This window comes from Labrus bergylta, chromosome 1, assembly GCF_963930695.1.
Source record: "Labrus bergylta chromosome 1, fLabBer1.1, whole genome shotgun sequence".
Classification (NCBI taxonomy): Eukaryota; Metazoa; Chordata; class Actinopteri; order Labriformes; family Labridae; genus Labrus; species Labrus bergylta.
Window position 1 is genome coordinate 18,925,139 of NC_089195.1, and position 20,761 is coordinate 18,945,899.

General features: G+C 39.9%; 1 protein-coding gene across 1 annotated transcript; it reads left to right on the forward strand.

Annotated features, from left to right (window-relative positions):
• The first annotated feature begins 14,514 nt into the window (after positions 1-14,514).
• On the forward strand, positions 14,515-19,671 carry LOC109991909 (homeobox protein unc-4 homolog). Its single transcript, XM_020644342.3, has 3 exons — positions 14,515-15,046; positions 15,726-15,901; positions 18,209-19,671. Exons 1-3 carry the CDS (start codon positions 14,785-14,787, stop codon positions 19,310-19,312), a joined length of 1,542 nt encoding a protein of 513 aa, XP_020499998.1. The 5' UTR covers positions 14,515-14,784; the 3' UTR covers positions 19,313-19,671.
• The last annotated feature ends 1,090 nt before the right edge of the window (positions 19,672-20,761 follow it).

Here is a 20,761-nt window from a genome sequence, read left to right on the forward strand (position 1 = left end):
TATATTATCTTTGGTAGTGTGAGCAGGATCATGGCTAAACAAACAGATGAAAGACTTGGTTAATATAATCTTTTTTTTTGTATCATTCAATAGATCTTTCATTTTTATGCTTTAAAAATGGTTATACTTACCAAAGAGAAAATACCAAACCAAAGAGACATGAATACAAAAATTTAAAAAGTATAGACCTCTATATGGTGTGCAACTATTAAGTACACAACTTTTCACTCGATCAGTTGTCTCCCTTTAGGCTCACTGATTGTGTGCCCGACAATGTCTATTTTTTTAATACTCTGTTCCATAATTCAGAATTTCTTACTGGATCTATATTTCTGCAAATAAGCAAAATACCTGTCCTGGGCCTTATTGATCACAAGGGGGCGCTGGAGATCCATGAGAACAAGCAGAGAAGACTCAGCTACATGGGATAGTTTTCCATGGATTGATAATAGACTACTCATCGCTCACATATGCCACATGATGCTCAAAAGGCTTACATTTTGTTTAACAAATTATTGAAAATATAATTGTTTGAGAAAACTGTGACACCAAAACATGGATGGCACAATCAGAGACAGCAACATATGTTTCCTTCAAAATTAGGAAACTTGTTGGAAATTTTAAGCCCATAAATGTTACTAAATCACTTACTTAGCCTTACTCAATACTTAGCCCACAGTATTTTCCTGAGACCTGTTAAGTTGAGTCTTCTGCTCAAAAACTTCTCTCAACTATGGTAATCATGTTTTCTAATGTGATGGCCTGATAGCAGTGTGTTTGTTAAAGCTGATAGTTTAAAAAAAAAAGTAAATCGTGTTCATTTTCATGCAGACTGGGCTAGGCCTGCACTGAATTGACTTTGACAATTACAATAATAGGATAATTGCAATCTGTCACCATACAGTCCTTGTTAGCATATCAGAAAATAACCAATCCAAGCAAATCCACACACACACACACACACACCCCAGATCTGCATAACACACACAGCACTCCGCCATGTAATTATAAATGAATTTCACGGTGTAAGGCTTTTAATGCAAATAATATGGATCTTCTTTTTCCTTCTCCTCTTTGACCAACAGGACTGAGTGTGTAAGTGTGTGTGTGCGTGTGTTCGTATATTTGAGAGAGAGGATCAGATTGCAGCCAAGCTTTGTTTGACTAGCCTCCCCTCTCAAATGAGTTAATGGGATGGAAGTTATTTGCCACCCTGAGCCGACGGACCTAGGTCGAACAGAAGCGTTGAATTAAAAAAAAGGTGTCAATAAATGTGACGAGACAAAGAAGTAAAATACACCCTAGCGGGACAAAGACAGACAGATGGAGGCGGCAGGGGTAGCCTCCTCTCTGTGTGTGTGTGTGTGTGTGTGTGTGTGTGTGTGTGTGTGTGTGTGTGTGTGTGTGTGTGTGTGTGTGTGTGTGTGTGTGTGTGTGTGTGTGTGTGTGTGTGTGTGTGTGTGTGTGTGTGTGTGTGTGTGTGTGTGTGTGTGTGTGTGTGTGTGTGTGTTGTGGTCTGTGACAGGGACCCCATCAGAGCAGGATCAGAGTGAGGAAATTGGAGGACAATGTCGACAGAGGGGGTGAGGGGGACAATTTAAAGCGATCGGGGAGGCGGTGTCCCAGAGGTGCATAATTCACTCATTCATTAACTCAACCAAACAAGAGCCAATATTAATTAACTCATTCCTCGTGCAGAGGAGGCGCCCTGAGAAGCGCATGCTTTGTTGTCAATTGGCAACAACAGTTCTTGGAAGTGAAGGCTTTAAAAGCAGCTGACAGACCATGAGGGTAACGGAGGGTGTTAAACCTTTAGCCATAGTGTTGGATAGTTAAATAGAGATATATTGCTTTGAATTCTACCCAACAATAGTATCTCAGTTGTGTACATGAAAATAGCCAAAATTCATATTTAATATCCTTTTTTGGAGTCAGTATTTTACATATTTACGTAATGTAGAATGATGAATGCAGGACTGTATCTTGTGTTTTATCTTTTACTTCAGAAAAAGACTTTACCTGTTATATTCATTTCAATCATAGAAGTCATCATCATCATGGAGAGTAGTTCAGATTTACCTCTGTGTTACTTACTTATAGAACTGGATTACAATTTGCACTCCAGGCTGGATTATCAGACAATTTACCAGACAAAGAGAACAACTGCCCCAGGGCCCCAGACCCAGAGGGGTCCCCCAATAGCCCCAGGCTCATTGTTTCAAAATTGTTTTGTGGGTATCTTATTAAAGTGTTTCCTGACACCATAACCTGCCTTTGATCTGGTTTTGAACTAAAACTGAAACCTTGAAACTGCAATAGCACCCCTTTCCCATTTTTGAATAGTCTTAAAGTTTTAAATATACAGGAATGTATCTTAATAATAATAATGATTATGTTCATGACTGAATGAGAATGTCAGCTGATAAGATTAGATCTTAGTTCAAATAAATAATAAGTAAGATTGTCAGTTGATAACACACGAGGGTCCTACATTATATCCTGACCTTCTGTCTGGATCAAAATATAGTTTTCAATCAAGTTTAACACCCTTCATTACATAGTATGATATTGTGCTTACCTGGTTTGTATTTTCTTATTAGTTTTGTAGCTTTATTGGTTTTATATAAGGCCCCTGAAAACATTCCTATCTGCCTGTTCTACTGAAGTCATTTTATAGGAAGCAAGGGTTTCTCTACTCCCCAAGTTTTCACACTGAAACATATTTTAACCCTCCTTCATTTATGTTGCAGAGAAACGACTTAATGAAGTGGTTTTCATGTTGCTGCTTATACAGTCATTCATAAGCAGTTCTAACTCTTATGGCCAAATATTATATTACTGCTTCAATATTCCTAATTTGAAGTGATCTCAGCCCTACTTGTTTCTGCTTATAATTATTAATAACCATAATAATGATAATAATAATAATAATAATGAAGTTCTCACCAATTCTCAGACCAATATAAAAGTGAATGAAAAAATAAATAAATCTTCATGACAATGGGAAACTCCTCTCTCTCACTGTCTCCTCCACTCGGGGGCGCTCCCTCACTGATCCTCTCTCTGCTGTCAGGCCCTGCTAACTTTGATTAAGGTTTAAATTGGCTGAATTTAATGAACGTTGCCTAATTAGGCAGGATAACAGCTTTAATTGATAAGTAATTATCTGCCACAAATTGTTATTAATTTTCCAGCTCCGTCTTGTAGTGTGCTGACTCTCTCTCTCTCCCTCCTCTCTCTCCCTCCCCCCCTTCAACATTTTGTATTTATGTAAACAAGCAGTAGTAAACAATTAGGCATATGTTAGGATGGGATATTCCGCAGGGTATATCACCAGGCTGTGTTTGGTGGACTGACTATTTATCGGGAATTATTTCACTCACTGGCTGATATCTTTGAGCATTAATTGCTTAAACTGTCCTGTCACTTTGGCTGTGTGCCATCGGCCGCATGCTGTCATGACTGGGAGAAGAAAAAGCTGCAAGAAAAATCACTACAAGAGATTGTTTTACTAAAGACAAGAAAGGAATAATTAAAGAGTGAAAGACAAAGTGCTTCTTTATTAGGATAATGTTGATCTTTGAAACCACGATATAGATAAGCAGGTTATAGCTTCAGTGTTTTTTCACACTTATGTTGCTTAGTTTTATCACGTAGTTTAGCCTACCCAATTCATTACAACTTATATATTGTGTAGTGACATGTTAACAAGCAGTAACCAAGAGATATCCAATATTTTACTGATTAAATTATTGTGAATTGAAAAATATAAATGTCATGTATAGTATTATTAAAAATCACTTTATATACTATATACAGTTATTTGAGCAGCACCACATACACACTGAAAACTCTTTTTTGTCATGTCATTTGGAATGAAACTTTATATTTGCTTTGAAAACGTCTGCAGAGTTATGTGCATGTAAGCTTTCATTTCATGAAAGATTGGTCAAGAAAAGTTTATTTACTTTAAAGCCTATTCACTTGATAAGCTCAATTATGATTTAACTGTAGTTAAACAGCCCACGTCCCGATGTAAACAGCTACCTTAACTTTTCTGTGGGAATAAAGAGCTAGATTTGGAAAAATTGTTAACTTTTAAGAAACTAATAAATAACTGAGCCTTCCTCTCTTTAGGTCCAACCTTTTATTCAGTGTCTAAATAACCCACACACTCCTTCATGTTTCTAAATGCCATAATATGTACTACTTTTTCTTAAGGACTACATAACATGCCAAGATTATAAAGGAGAATCACTGGAGGTTTTTGTGTTTAATATTACAGCATGTATTCCAAACCAAAAAGTACATCTAACTAACACTTTTTTACACACTTTAAACAAAGACGTTTTACACCATAGACTAATGTGGAACCTTAGTAGGAGACAGCTGGATATGCTTTAAAGGGATGTATCTAAATACTTATGGAATGATATACTTTCATATGAAGCTGTGAGGTTTAGAGGACACAAGGACCCTGCTGAGCTGAGAAAACAAAACATGAACCAAAGAAAACACCTTTGTTCTTTTATTTCAGTTAACATAGGTCGCTCTGACTGAGTGTTTCATTAAAGTGATTTAAGTGAGATGCGCATGAACCTGCTTCCTAATTAAAACATCTTTTCTCGTTTACAGAGCGGCTTAAAGCTGAGCTCTTTTGGGGGGGAGGTGACTTTCTCCTGCTTCCACCCCTCCACCGTTTCACTCCTGGCAGATGGTTTTGTTGGGCTCCAGTAGCCAGCCAGTTGCTGAATGGACTGATCCATTCTTCCTCAGATCTGAGCATTTGTTTTAGCAGCCCCCCCCCCCTCCACCCCCCCAAACACATACACGCTCCAGATGATCCGCATGAAAAGGAAGAAAGTATTGATTTGGCTAAAATGTATATGCAAATACTCTCGAGCCTGTGCATGAAAAATTGGCATCACCGTTCCTTAAATTATATCATTACTTTATTTAGAAAATATTAATTTGCATAGTGTATTTCCCTGAGGGGTAGGGGGGTTAATTAGGTCTATTTCCGTGCGGCTTTTGCTCAGACAGCCAAGGAAGAAAAGGGAGGGGGTGGGCAGAAGAAAGAGGGAGAGAGAGTGTGTGTGTGTGTGTGTGTGTGTGTGTGTGGTGGGGGGGGGGGGCGTTCTGATACGCAGATAACAATTAAAATGGCATTTTAGACTCATTCAAGCATTTAGTTTTTTTGGCATATTAGGCAGGTTTCACTAAAAGGTGATAAGTCACTTTTAATTGAAATGGAGTTATTGCTCCTGAGGACGTTTCTTTTTTCCACTCACTTTTTAAAATGTAAAAAACACGGGGAAACTTTGACAGACTTTAAAAGCATCGTATCATACAAGAGGGGAATTTAAGAAATTCACTTAAATCAATCAATTGGCATTTCCTCCCAATATTCTGTCAGAGACACAATTATGCTCATAATTAGATGAAGGGAAAGTTTAATTGCGTGGAGGGAAGGAGCTAAAACGCACTCGCCTGGAAATGGGTTCTCTCCTAGTCTAAATGATCAAAGTGTTCATTATGTGTTGGGAAAAAAGATTTGTGGGAAAAAACAAAACATCAATACATTTAATCCCGCCACTTTTAATTGGAATGGCATTCTTTTCCTGGTTTTAGGCTGCACAGAGCGCACTGCAGGATCAAAAACCTCCCAACAATTAATTTAGATTAGACTCTTAATTATCAACCAATCGCCTAAATAATGACTGACTTCCTTTCAGATAGTTAAAAATTAACTTGTTCGTAGTAATTGAGTAATTAACTCTCCACTGCTTCACCTTAGTTTGCTAATTAAAAACGAACTATGACTTGAATCCTCCTCTCAAGAGGCACTTGAGGGTTTTGTGGCTCAGAAGAGATTCTCATTGTTATGTGCTGTAACCTACATGGTCAGAGACTTGATTTTTGTCCATGAGACAGGTTGAGAAAATATAAATATAATGGTAGCACCAGAGTAGGTTGTTTTGAGTGTTGAGGCCTGGTGTTTCCATGTCCTCTGTGGAGCTAGTGTTTGAGCGTTGTGGACATGTATCCCCATAGGTAAAGTATGTTAACCTTGGCTACCTTTCTGGATACAGTACACAAAAGTTTCTTAAGAACATACCTGAAATGAAGTCTGGAGTCAGCATAAAAATACATTCAATTATACCTTAAACTTATACCTTCCAGCCTTCTAAGTTCACCTTGGTTTGAAACAGTAGAGGTTTGAAACATTTTATTTAAAGATCTTATTTGCTAATTTAAGTCTGGTGGTAGTGCTTGTCTATAATTAGAGGGTAGCCGCGGTGTGTGATGGTATATTTTTAGATCAGCAGGAGAAACTGTTGTGATTGTAAATGACTGGACCCTCCTTCAGTTCCCAAGGTTGAGGTCCATTCCAGCAAAGATTTGAACCCCAAACTGGTCCTGTGGAGCTGCTCAGGGGCCCCAAGTGTGAGACTTAAATTCTGCTGTAAAAACCCCAGAGGGCAAACATATTCAACCATGGTGGACTGCTTAGGTTCTTGATGTGGGACATAACGGGTAAATGACTGATCGCTGGCACTGTACTCTAATGAGCCTAACAGCCTATGGCCTTGCTTTGGCTCTGTGAAGCCTAAAAGCTCACAATGGCAATGCTAACATGTTAATGTTTAGCTGGTTTTTCTGTACAACCAATGCACTGCTGGGACTGATGTACATGTTATTAACTGTTAAAGTACTTATTGACTGACCAAAGTCTTGGACACATTTTTATTTGCCTAATCCATGGGTTCAGGATGAAAGATAAGGGATCATGAAAGTTATTCAAATTAATTCCACCGGGATCATTGCTGTGCCAACAATAATCATAATCCATCCAGTAGTTGGGCAGATATTTTATTTAGACCCCAGAATTAAAAAATAATTTCATGTTGGACCCAGAGGAAAAGTCTGAGGATAACCAACTTTTTGGGGTTTAATTAATCAGGGACTTTGACTTTCCTACCATGGATGGTCAAACATTTTCAACTTGGGCGCAACGCTCATGACGTCATCTCTGCACGTCCAATAGGAGGGTAGATCAGATCACAACAAACTGGTTTGTCAATTTCCTGATCTCTAATTTAAAGACCTAGCAAGAAAGTTCTAGTTTTAAAAAGAAATGTCCAACAGTTTGGGCTTACCAGGTGTAACAGCAGCAGAAATGTGTGTTGCATTGGTTAAGCGGACATAGAGCTGCTTTCCCGAGCTATTTTCCCAATGTTTTGGTCACCTAGCAACTTGTCCCGTTGATTTGCGCCCCCCACCTGCTCTGCGCCCTACCAGCGCTACTTGCCAATCTATCTGAAAGGCCCTTTAAACTGAGAGTACTTAAATTGCGTTTTGAGTTCAATCCAGCTTTTATTTTTAAATAACGTAAGTACTTCCTGGTAGAGGGAAGGTTACAACATTAACCACAGAAAAAGGAACTCGCTAACTAAATAAAAACAGCTTAATGAACAGTAAAAAAGTGAAATGTTTGATGTCACTGCGGAGGCTTATTCACGCTGCACCTACAGTGACAAAATAGCAGGCGATTAATCTTGAGTGAACAGAAAAATGCATAGACCACTCAGACCATAATTAGTTGTGATTAATTAGGTAATGCTGACAGTCCTAATATATGTTTGGTAGTTTGTTGATCACTTTAACCTTAAGCCCAGGTTACTATCTTAGTGTGTTGCTCACTTTGCAGTATAGATATCGTTCAGGGTTTAAATGCTAAAACTGTCAGCTTTGTGTAAGTTTAATTTCCAGTTTTCAGACAAGTTCTTTATTAGTTCTGTACCTTTCGGTACAAATAAAGAAACCTTGAACCTTGAAACCTAGTTCTCAATTCAGCTTCACATTGGATAAAGTGACAGAAAATTTCACTAAAAATGTACAATAATAAAATGACTGCAGTAAAGAAGGGACAATTAAGATGTGGCTCATCAATGATTCCCAAGGCTTTTCAACTCCTTGAAATATATGGAAACGCACGTTTGTGATTATGGTCCTAAAAATGCAACATATGGTCAACCATCAATGTATGTCTTTGACGGGGTTAAAAATCTGATCAAATGTAAGTGGAACTAAGCTAACTAAGCTAACTTCAACAAAAGAGTAGAGCTTTAAAAACATTTAACTTGTTGACCTCTATAGTGGTAACCTGCTGCAAACTCAGAAAGTCAAAACTTTCAAAAATTTGAATTTGACTTAGTGACCCCTTCAGGTTGCCATAATCATTGACATATTGTATATCTATTCCCAGGAGGACCTCTGGAAATGTAGGTGGGTTTTTTTTTGTTTTGTTTTTTTGCATTCAGCAGTGCAAATGTGTTGTGAACAGACAGCATAGACAGACATGTGAACATGCTACAGGATGCATGCATTTCAAATGATTTAAAGAAAATGTTAGGGGAAAAAATGTTGTCCTTTTTGGATTTCTCTCTTTATTTAATGTAGGATAAGGTGACAAAGTGTCCGGTCTTTGTTTGTGGTTACTCTGCATCTCAACGATGCTTCTAATATCTATTTAACCAAACTCAAAATATTTAGCATCTAGAAAGGCTACCTCAGATCTTACAACAAAAACAGCCTTTGGAAGAGACATTTTGTCATGTTTTGCCTCTTTTTGTCCTTTCAGTGTTGGATCGGTTGTGTCGCCTGCACAGAGAGATGAGAGAGGGGAGGAAGGCTGGAGGCGAGGCACGCCAAACCGGGGCCTGTGTGTGAGTCGCCCATCTTATTATCAAATTAATTAAAGCTAGCATCTGACAATGTCACTCGTGCCCAGCAAAAAAAGGAGGAGGAAGGAAGAAAAGCGAATTTAAATGCTGCAGTCTCTTAGGACCTCATGTCAAGGGCTGCTTTTCATCGAGCGCTGCATGTGTTTGGCTCGCACAGCCACTGGGAAAGTGGAGAAAAGGAGGGGGGCTTTTAAAAAAAAAAGAGAGCTTTTATAATCAAATGACAAGAAGGCGTTGGGTTTTGATGTTCAAAAATGGCAGCAGGAAAATAAATACACATCAGAAAGAGCAGCAAAGAAATAAAAAGGGTATAGAGGGAGCAGCAGAGCGATATAGAGACGGGGTGACATCAAAAGCGCCCCTCAAGCTGTTTAAAGTTGCACTAAGATTGGGGAACGGGGGTTTATAACAGCCCGACGAACAGCCCACATTAAAGAGTCCATTTAAAAACCAGACATTGAAATGCAGAAAGCCTGCTCGTGTGTGGACTCAGGGTCAAGTAACCGAGGGATTATATGGTTCTTCATAATAATATTAATTAAACAATTTACATGCTAATAAGGTAACAATTATCGGAGCTTCTGGTGAAAGATTCAGGTTATTACAACACGCCAATCCCAGGGCTACGGGTCACAGGCAGAACAGCAGAGAGAAATCTCAACTCAAATTAACATTCTGTCAGCTCCAGAAATTGGATAAATAAAGTCGAATTAATTCACAGTAATGGAAGAGGGAGGAGGGAGCCACTTATTCAACCAGCTCTGATTACCATTCAGTATTCAGCAGCACGCGGGTGGCGCTCTGTCAAGAAATTTAACACAAAATGAAGCAGTCACCGCCTCGGGCAAGATTTGGCCCCTGCGACACCATTTACAATTTATATGTATAATCTTTCCCTCCCTCTCTGCCTCCATCGCCTCCCAAAAGATGTCCACCTGGACACCCGCTTGCTCCTGGCCTGTGCCGTGATTGTACATTTCTAAACCTTTCGTTTTTGAACACACACTTCAGCTCGAGCACCATTTCCCCTGCATTAGACAAGACCCTTAACTCAATAGGAGAACTTGAGATTTTAATTGCAGCCATCTTCTCTTTTTTTAATATTCCTCAGACAGACAGGCACCACATATTGCTCAGTATTAAAACATGTTGTATTCAGTTTTACCCAAAAAGACTCTTTTGGTCATTCAAAATGTTTTCGGTCTTTTATGCAATATTATTCCACACAGACATTCATTGACTCTAATGATTCCCCTTCACTCTCCTTTGGCTACACAGTGAAGGGGAATTTTGAGCTTTTAGAGTTTAGTCGTTTTGGTGATCTCCTGAATTTTCAGTTTTTCTGCCTGTTAGAACGGGAAAGTCCCTTCCATTATGGTGGACCACAATGGGAACATGTTTCAGACATAACGTGCAATAGCCAATCATGGGAGAAGAGATGTACATTACATAGATAAACCATGAACTACAGAAGACCACATGTGAACACCAGGCCGATATTGATGTTTAAAACAACATGTTGGCTGATTGCAGGTTCAGATAGAGATGTTAATTAATTATTCTGTTTTTAAATTCCCACTCTACCAACATTTACTCTCATGTTTGACCATGAAAACTGATCCGTTATTGTAACAGGTGACTTCTTCTGCCCAATGAAAAAACATCTTCTCTGAATCATTAAGTAAGTAAGTAAAGTTTTTTTTATATAGCACCTTTCAAGAACAGACATCACAAAGTGCTTCACAATGAAGAATTGTGCAGAGTTAAGTATAATAGCTTGCAAGCATTAAATTGATACGACACAACAGGTAAACATTGGCTAATGACATCGGCTCATGCCATATCATGTCAACAGGACCGATATCGGCTGATACCGATGTTAATCCGATGCATGGGTGCATCCCTAAATAGCCCCTGTGACCTGACCCTATATGGGAGTATTGGTTCAGGTCCATGTTTAAGCTAAATCAAAGTGCAGGTCAGGACCTGGTCTATTATCGAAGATCCCAAGTCTGGTTATTATTATGTGTTTTAACGGTTTAGATCTTAAGAGACTTGTAATAAGCACTGTTCAAGAAAGACCAATTTGTGACTATGGACTCTGGATCAGATAACAAGAAACAAATCAATTTGAGAATATGTTTGTGCAGTAGTGGCAGCAAGATACAGTCTTTGTCTGGGGCTCTGTAGATGTGTTATCGATTGTGAACCTCCATGTAGACTGCCGAACAGCTATAGTCAAGACATGATTATATTTAGATTCTGTTGAACCATGAATGAGCCCTAATATGTAGGTCCATCTAAAAAGAATGTTTTGCAAATTAAGATTTCAGAGCTTGTCATACAACAGTGAAAGTGTTGTGACAAATGTAATACATTTGTTTTAATAATGGTGACAACGCACACAAAGGCTGCATAAATGATGTAACTGAAACCATGTTGTGTCAGTCCCGCTTGCTAGCTCTCAAAGAAATAGTCCCTTTCCACATATAGCTACAGCTTCTAACTCAGAACTTGTAGTGGGATTCAACTCTTTAAGTCATTGTCCCTTGTTCTGGAAGAAGTGAGGCCCCATTGAATCCAGCTGAAGCCTTACTGTTCTTTTGTTTGTCACATTTAATATTTTATAAATGTATAGTGGCAATTAGCTCATAGTCTAAGCTTTAATAGTGAACATGATTTATATCTTAACTACTAAACATCAGGATTTAAGCATACAATGTTGTTAGAGGACCTCAGAGGACAGCAAGTGAGACTGGGGGCACTTTTGCATGAATTCTGCTTTTCAAAGGAAAAATAAAATGTTTGAATGAAAATGAGAAATATCTGTGCTACACTATGTAGAGCATCGTTACCGGTCAATGAGGGTTGTAGAGGTTCACAGACAAGCAAAGATGGACAACAAGTCAGCTTATCAGTTGATTTAAATTCTGTTGGGAGATGGCTTGATAAAGAAAAGTAATGTACCAAATATAAGTTTAAAGAACATAACTGAAATATATCTGAGCAACCGTTGTGCAGCCTAGAAATTATATTCCCAGCTTTAGTCTTGATGAAGGGCGACCTCTTTGATTTAAAAAAGAATACATGGATACTAACTACATGCTCATTTGCTTTAAGTGTTTTTTTCATTTACTCCAGTGACATCTTTACATGAGTGTGCACTCTATGAGGAGGAGCAGTCATTTTTATTTCCTATCTGAATGTTCTCTTAGAAGTTAGAAGAACCTTCACAGTAACACAATGAACTCTATTATCTTTGTTTTTGAATCCAAAAGGCCTGAGGTTTCCTTGTCTTTTAATATAAACATTAACACCTTTAACAATCTGAATACTTTGACCCAATGGTATCATTACACTCTATCCTTAAGTGTTCTTCAAATGGGCTCTCAGCTCTCTAATGTGTGATTTTGTCGCCTTTCTCTGAGATTATTATATAGGTACTTTATATAAGAGAGCCCTTTTAAGTAGTAGAGCATGGAACAATGTCAACAGAAAGAAGTCCGTTGTTTTGTTTTATGCTAAACACAAGCTACATTTCTGAAAGCGTACAGCAATGATGGTGGTGGACTTAACACCACCAGGGCCCTTTGCCTCTGTTTTTCTTGTATTATTCTGTTGCTTCACCAGCCACTGAGACTCTGTGCCTTCAAAGGCGCAGTGTCCATTATGTGTCTGATTTTACACAAAGGAGATCCTCATTTACAGAAGTGCAGCACTTGAAAGAAGACAATCTGGAGTAAAATTACATTTGCTTTAATATAAAGTGCTTCTATTAAATGTTGGGAAAACTGAAATATATACAGTATAGATATGAACTATTTTTAGAACTTCAGTCAAATACAGCAGAACATAGAGCTTATGAGGCAGTCAGTTTGAAAAATAAAAATAAAAAGTCTTTCTGTTTGCATTCCCTAACATTACTGAACAGTAGTATGTAGGTTGATTTAATGCAACGATGCAAGAATAAGAGCATGTGGCTGTGGAGGGAATCACTTTTTCCATGTATTGTGTATAAGCATATCAATCTGGTGTGAATATATTCATAGTTATGAATATTATAGACTTATTGTTTATGGCATAAGTAAAGCTACTTTGTAGAGATTAAACACCAAGGCCAAGAATATGTATTATTTCCATAGCTTTTATACACTAGGGTCTCTATGGTTACATTTGATTCTAAGCTCTTACATTACAAGCCTTACTGTTATTTTCGGACAAAATACACTTATTAGCAGGTTCAAAATTTGAAAAGCTTTAAAGTGAATCCAATAAAGGTTGATTTGCACATTTGAATCATTGTGCCCTAGAAACATGGATTCATCAACATTGGTTAAGTTTTCCTGTATCAGTTGTGTCATTGCCTATTTGTCTATTTGTGGAAGAATAGAACAATGCATTTGTTGTATTTGATGTAAACCCCTCAACTATCATCTGATATTGACTAGATTTGTTTTGGGTTCTTTGTTAGTATGACCTCATTATTCAAGTTATTCTTGAAATACAAAAAATGTGTACAATAAAAGATTCTCCAGCATATAATCTGTGGAGGTTTGATTAGGCCCCATGATCTTCATCAGTAGTTAGACTTGGTCCAGTGAGCACGTGATGTGAGTAAAAGCTGCAGAACAAATACTGAATAGACCGGGTGGAACATAAAAAATCAATGAACCACATTTGCAATTGCTTAATTGCCCTATTTTATGTTTAAAATAAATTAAATGTTATCAAGTTCATTTAACGATTCTTAGACTCATGGGTTATATTTTTATTTTCCCCATAAACTAGTTTTAAAAACAAGCACAATGCACTGAAAGTAATACAGTCCAAACAGTAGAGCCAGAAAGGTTTAACTCTAGTGAGGATATGCACAGTTAAGGCTGAATGGAGGCAGCACTGCACGTGCAAGTATTGAATTCTAGGAAACGTCACATCGTGTACAACCCACTCGGTTCGTCATTTACAACCAAACATGGTGTAAGCTGTTCAGGGGAAAATCGAGATAATGATGCGGAGTTTGGCTGTGGTAGGACGGCTCACAGTAGATGCGGTGTGTGCGTGTGTGTGAGTGAGTGAGTGAGTGTGTGCGTGTAGTGCGTGTGTGTGTCTGGGAGATGGAGAGAGGCTTGTCGTTTAAAATGCGTTGTGACAGCTCAGGAAAGGGGGGATGATAAAGGCACTGTTATTGGATCAATCTGGCCCTGAATGCCCCTGTTTAACACTTCCATACGCACGCACTTACACACACACACACACACACACACACACACACACACACACACACACACACACACACACACACACACACACACACACACACACGAGCAAAGAAAAGACAATAAGAGGCATATAGGCTACGGAGAAAGTACAGTTTAGGCTATAACTGGAAGAATTCAGCAGAGGAAATAAAAAAACATTTAAAAAAAATAATGCATGTTATATTTCTGCTTGTTTAATGGAGTCGGCATATCAATCGCGTAGCCGATTCCACCCGCAAATTTCGCTTCGCCATTGTTTTGACAGGGTTGTATTAGCCTAAAGGAGCGCGCCAGGTGTAATTAGCGATCGATTCGAAAAAAAAAAAAAAAAACACACACACACACACACACACACACACACACACACACACACACACACACACACACACTCTCTCTCTCTCTCTCTCGCTTTATTTTTTCTCGTGCTCTGCCTTCTCCATTAACCGCGCCTGTGACGTCACAAAGCGATTAACGTTTCTTATTGGTCCCGCGAGCAGATGGAGGAGTCCTAATGAGCTGGCTCGCGGAGAGAAAGAGCAGGGTTGACACCTCGGCTAGACCGTAAACGTGAAAAAGGCTACCTCGTGCAGCCCGGACTCATCCTCCTATCAGACCGAACCGTGGCCGCGGGAGACGGCCGTCTGCCTGGGTTCCCCGTCTCTTCCCCTCCGCCTCCACCTTCTCCTCCTCTTCCTCCCTGACTTTTTTTCTGACTGCATGTTCAGCCACACTGCCTCCCTCTGCATCTTCACTTTGGCCCCGCCGCAGCCCGGGCGAGCATGGACAGTCGAGTCCTCGAGCATCCTCACGCCCAGTTCGGAGGCTCCTTGGGCGGGCTGGTCGGCTTCCCGTACCCGCTCGGCCCCCATCACCACCACCACCATCACCAGCACGTCTACGAGCTCACCAGCGCTCACCAGCTGCAGTCTGCGGCCGCTGTCCCCTTCTCTATAGACGGATTACTTAACGGCTCGTGCTCTGCCTCTGTGGTCAACTCCAGCGCGCTGCTCTCACCAGACAGCCAGCAGTTCAAACTCTCAGGTAAACAATCATCTTTTTGTCTCTTGTCTTATTAAAAGATCAGCTAGGAAATTATGAAACCAAGCGTAATTGCAAGCATCTTAATTTATGGGAAGTAAGGGCATTTTTAGTGCTTTAAGGCTACATATTTACAATTTTATGGCAATGGTGGCTAATTTCTGAGCGAGAAAGTCTGCCGTATAGAATAGGCCTATATTGTTTAAAAGTTTAGTAAATTGATTTATTGAGAAGAAACAATTATAAGCGAAAGGGTCATTATAACTTCTGTTACTTAAAAAAACAGCACTGGAGGTTTAAATAATTAAAACAACTTGCGTTTAATCTTGATTTATCTGATTTTCTAATTCTTTGGGATCAGTTAAAGGGATTTTTTAAAGGGTTATTTAAAATATCAAACATTTATGCACGATTCTTCAAGGCCCTAGTTTACTGAGAATTTAGCTCGAGATATCACAAATTATAGACCAAATGATTACAACAAAGGTGTTAGAGGGGTCAGTTTGATAATTAATTGCTTAAGCCAATTCTGCCCTGACACTCTCTTATCTCTCTCTCTCTCACGCACACACACGCTCACTAACACACACATAAACACACACACACTCTCACAAACAAACACACACACACACACACACACACACACACACAAACAAAAATACACATACACACACTTCGACAGATTCAGGGGACCCGGATAAGGACAGTCCCGGTTGTAAACGGAGACGCACGAGGACAAATTTTACCGGGTGGCAGCTGGAGGAGCTCGAGAAGGCTTTCAACGAGAGTCACTATCCGGATGTGTTCATGCGGGAGGCGCTCGCGCTCAGGCTCGACCTCGTGGAGTCCAGGGTTCAGGTAGGCCTTTATGTATAAAAAAAAAATAGTAAAAGGAAATTATTTCCTCAGCTGTTGGAGGACAAGAGTTGTTTCGATATTTTAGAAAGAGAAAATCCATTTTTGAAATGGATAAAAATACACGGTTGTTTTAATGTGGTGATGACCATTGGAGGCCTGCCCCAGTGCACTGACATCGCTATTTGTCAATTATCAAAGCATCAATAAAGGCTCTTTTGAATTATGCATGGAGCCAACCTATTGATTTATGGGTTAATAAAAACAAGGCTATTTACTTTGCAAAACCAGGAGTGAAAATGATAACTAGTAGGCAATTCTTCGTTACCTTAGGTGATTTAATATCAAATGAATGACAATTAATGAAAATTGCATGCTTATGTTCTTAAATGTTTTTTTCTTTTAGGTGCTACAGCTAAAACAATAAGATATTAAGATATTCATATGCCTAACTTGAAATTAATCATCATTTTATTATTATTGTTACTAAAATGCTTAAGAAAATACATTAATATTTTTTAGTAGCCTTTAATATTTCAAGATTATCTTTGTCCTGGAATAGTAGAATAATATCAATAAGAGTTATGATGATAAAGGCCCTATTCTATTTTAAAATATTATCCTGTTTTTTTTCTTTCTGAAAAATGGATTTAAAGCCAAGCATGACGCATCAATCTTTAACAGTATAGGCCTACTAATAGATTTACTTAATTTGATAATTAAAACCCAATATGGTATTTAAAAATATAATAACAGAGTATTCATAGCAAGTTCAGCCCATTTGCTCAGTGTGTTAAAGCAGCTGTATCTGTTTGAGATATTCTGTGTAATTTAAGATATAGCTATGTATTCTAAATGATACACATGCTCTTCTCATGCCTGGCTGCCTGCCGTGAAGGCGCCACAGACGCTTCTGTATGTTGTTTGGGGATTTCGCTCCTAAACCTCAGATTATTGTTCCCTCAAGCTGCTTAACGCTCCTTTATCAGCGGGTTTGCGGGGGAAAGATATCACCAACATTAACAATTCATAAGAAGCCTCTTTTGTCGCACATGGTGTTGCTGTCCCGTCCGCATTATTCAATGTGCGTCGATCCTACTGCTGCATGCTAAACTCCTGCCGTTATCAACGACCAACATGCGGCACTGAGCGCACCCAGAGGCCGGGCACGAGCGCTCTCAGGCGGGGGAAGCTGCCTCGGTTGGCTCGGTATTAAGCCCCATAAGAGCGGTGTTCTGGGTGTGAAAGGATACACACAGGCGGGATATTTCTGAAGCTACGGTGCAATTAAAGATAATTGGCGGACAGACTCATTGGTAATTAACACCAGCACATGTGTGCATCTGCTGCTCCACCTTTGTGACCTCTTAACCTACACTTCTCTTTAGGCTACGTGTTTAAATCTGTAGTAAAAACACACTCAGACAGACAGGGAGGACAAAGGCTCACTTGTATCAGGGCTTTGTGGAATTTGTTTGGATTTAAAGGCAATATGGTTTTGTCCTTATCATCTGATAGCCTTTCATCTATGACATTCATTTATTATCATGAGTAGGAGCTCTGTTGTTGTCTGCAGTTGCTAATCATACAATGACTGACACGTCTAATATGCTTCAATAATTTAACTTTCTCCAAGAGCTTTATCAAGGAGATTTATCCGAATAAAGAGAAATATCCTTTTAAAGTACAACAGATTTAATCAAAAAAAAATCTGTCGTAATCGGCTGTGGACTTTGTGGTCTATAGAGGTGGTATTGTAGGATGTTGAACTTGGGGATAGAAAAGTGTACTAATAAGTCAACCCTTAAAGTTATGTATTACGTTTTTATGATATTATTTGCCTAACTAACTATACAACTGACAATTATTATGAGTTTTGATTAAGTTAAGACAGAAATGTGTTTAAAAAAATACATTAAAAAGCATCTCTATTTCCAGGGCTTTCAATAATGTTGATAATTTGCTTTTTATCCTTGACAAACTGAAACAGTAAATAAATGATTTAGTGATACAACCCAAAACATTTTTTCAGCGTTTTCCTTTTCAAGGTAAATACAATATTTAAATTAAATTAAAGTAAATTATTACTTTTTTGTTACCAACCAATTAGGTAACCATCTAATTTAGGCCAGAAATCTGACATAATTGCTAAAACAGTTTGATACAAATATTCTAAACAAACCCTTGACCCTATAGATGGAGTTTAGCAGATTTTGACATAAAGAGGGAGTTTTTAACTGTTGTGTAATTTTTCATCCTGTATATGTTTATGGGTGTATTTAATGTTTTTGTATGTTTGTGTTTGCACAGGTCTGGTTCCAGAACCGCCGTGCCAAATGGAGAAAAAAGGAGAATACAAAGAAAGGTCCTGGGCGGCCTGCTCACAATTCCCACCCGACCACGTGCAGTGGCGAGCCCATGGACCCTGAGGAGATTCGTCGCAGGGATCAGGAGCGGGCCGAGAAGAAGAAACGCAAACATGAGAGGAAGCTGCTGAAGTCCCAAAACAAACTCCTCACAGGGGACAGCTTTCACACACCTGGAGGCTCCGAGAGCGACAGCGGTGTCTCTCAGTTCAACGACAGCGATCAGCAGCCGTCGGGCGTCAACGACTCTATTCACATTGAAATGCCAGCAAATAAGGGTGCAGGTGGACACATGCTGGAATCCAGCTGCGACCAAACACACAACAACTTCAGCCACCTGCAAAACCACCAAAACCAAAGAACTGCAGGAGAGTCGGAGCAGGTTTCTCCATGCAGCACGCAAAGCTCCAGCCCTGGAGGCCCGAGGTCTTCTACCCTGCAGAAACGTAACCCTTTCAGCGTGGAGAGCCTCCTCTCTGACACAATGCCGAGACGTAAACCTCTGCTAGACTTCCCCTCACTCCCCAGTCAGAGAACTCTGGTGGGGAAAGGTCACTTTCTGCTTTACCCCATTACCCATCAGCCCTTGGGTTTTCTAGTGCCCCAAACTGCCCTTAAGGCCCCACCGGGTCAGGACAGGCTGGGACAGAGGTGTGTGCCCAGCGAAGGCAGCCCAGCTCCCTCTGACCTCTCTGGCTTTGTCTCTAAGCCTCTAAATTTGGATCATACAGAGCAGAACATACAGAATCGCCACACTCACATAAGCAATAGAGAGAAAGGAGCAGATGTGGAAGAGTGTGGAGGTAGATTCTCTGTTTCTCCTCCGCCAAACAGTGCATCTCTGGACATGCTGAGCTCCTCACAGTCCAGAGACGTTAGCGCGGAGTCGAGACTGAAAGTTTGGACAAACGGCTGCCAATCCTCCGAGCTAAAAGAGAAGAGTACAAGAGAGGAGCGAGCGTCTTCAGACCTCTCCGAGCCTCTCGAGGCAAACACAGACTGTCAAGAAACACCCGGAACAGATGGAGAGGATGTCGATATGGACTAACACTTTGCAAGGAGCAAACATAAACAAAGGACCAGGAACATGGCTCCGACTATAGTCAAACATTCCCAAAGCTCTGCTGAGACATTTGAAAACATATCAGGAATCAGGAGACTTAATTCTCATCTATTTTTTAATCATGATGTGTGATCAATCCAGATGGTCGAGACAGAAAAACTGTGGCTGTCCTCATATAAACACCTTTTAGAAGCAGGTTCTTTCACTCTTTTTTGATGAATAACTTGTAAGAAAAAGTCGGCTACAATAAACATCTCACACAACAAAACTCCTCAGATATTGTAAAAATGAGAAAATATTTATATGTACACATTTTGATAAATAAAGTTATTGTTTAAATTGAATCCCTGTCTTCCAGGAGCATATTAAAGGGGGACTAGGTGGAAACAGATAGAGGTTTCTGTGTGGTGAACCTTGGATCATGGCTGCTGGAGTTTTGTCATGTTGCAGCAGATAAATCCTCTTTTTCCTGTGTGTAGTGAGCAGGAGCTGCAGCTTTAAGTCCGTCTGGCTGTTTGTATTTATTGCTTTAACAAATTTATTCATTTGAAAGGCCGAGCTGGAATGAGGTTAGTGGCCGCGGGCTATAGGACCCTGCGCCTCCTGCTGAGTTTTGATATGAAAGTAATTATTTTCCCACTGGCTGCCGCGCGGGTCTCGAGGCAGTTTTTTTCCCCTCCTTCCAGCCCAAAGGGTTATTAGACATTACCGATTTCTAGTGATATGGAATCACATAAACTTCCTACAATAATAGAATTAGCATGAAAGGCAGGGGTGTCAAATTGAAATGGGAAAATAATAGCCTCGCCAGCTGCAGCGTTGATGTGTGCGTGTTTGCAAGCGGGAGGAGCGCGTGAGGGCGCATAGTCTATTGAGCGCGAGGAGGAGGCGGATGAGATGGTGCCTGATTCGTGGGGCGGAATTTTCATGAGCTGCCGCGGTTGTCAGACGGCCCTTGTAGTCGGCTATATTAAGATAGATGTTCGATGATATCCCTCATTGTTCTGTCGCTTATATTGATGTTGCTGCGTTATCGCCCTATTGATCATGTGTCGCACATAATAGGACAGGCGCGCGCCCGTCTGCCTGCGCCTTTTTACAAAAGCGCCCGGGCCCCTCGTCATTTGTTCTAATAGGACTGTGAGTCCCCCTGGGGGAGACAGATAAAGATATAGAGGAGAAAGGGGGGAGGAGGGGGAGGGGGGGGGGGGTGATGTTCCAGGCTTGCATTAATAATAATATTTTTGACCAATTGTTGGCTGAGCTCGTAAAAATAAGGCAGGGGGAAGAGAAAGTGAAGAATGGCTGAATTAGGAGCAGAAGAAAAGCCAGATTCTTAAATGTGCAGGTGTGTGACCCAAGTGCACAGGCTGGGTGTGTGTGCCACGTTTAAGAAAGAGTGTGTTTAGCTTATGAAGTGTAAACGCCACCAAT

Bases quoted from the DNA above. Each gene is read 5' to 3' on its own strand.
- LOC109991909 (XM_020644342.3), top strand. From the start codon at position 14,785: ATGGACAGTCGAGTCCTCGAGCATCCTCACGCCCAGTTCGGAGGCTCC. The intron at 15,047-15,725 runs GTAAACAATCAT...ACACTTCGACAG, and splicing joins CCAGCAGTTCAAACTCTCAG to ATTCAGGGGACCCGGATAAG. The intron at 15,902-18,208 runs GTAGGCCTTTAT...GTGTTTGCACAG, and splicing joins TCGTGGAGTCCAGGGTTCAG to GTCTGGTTCCAGAACCGCCG.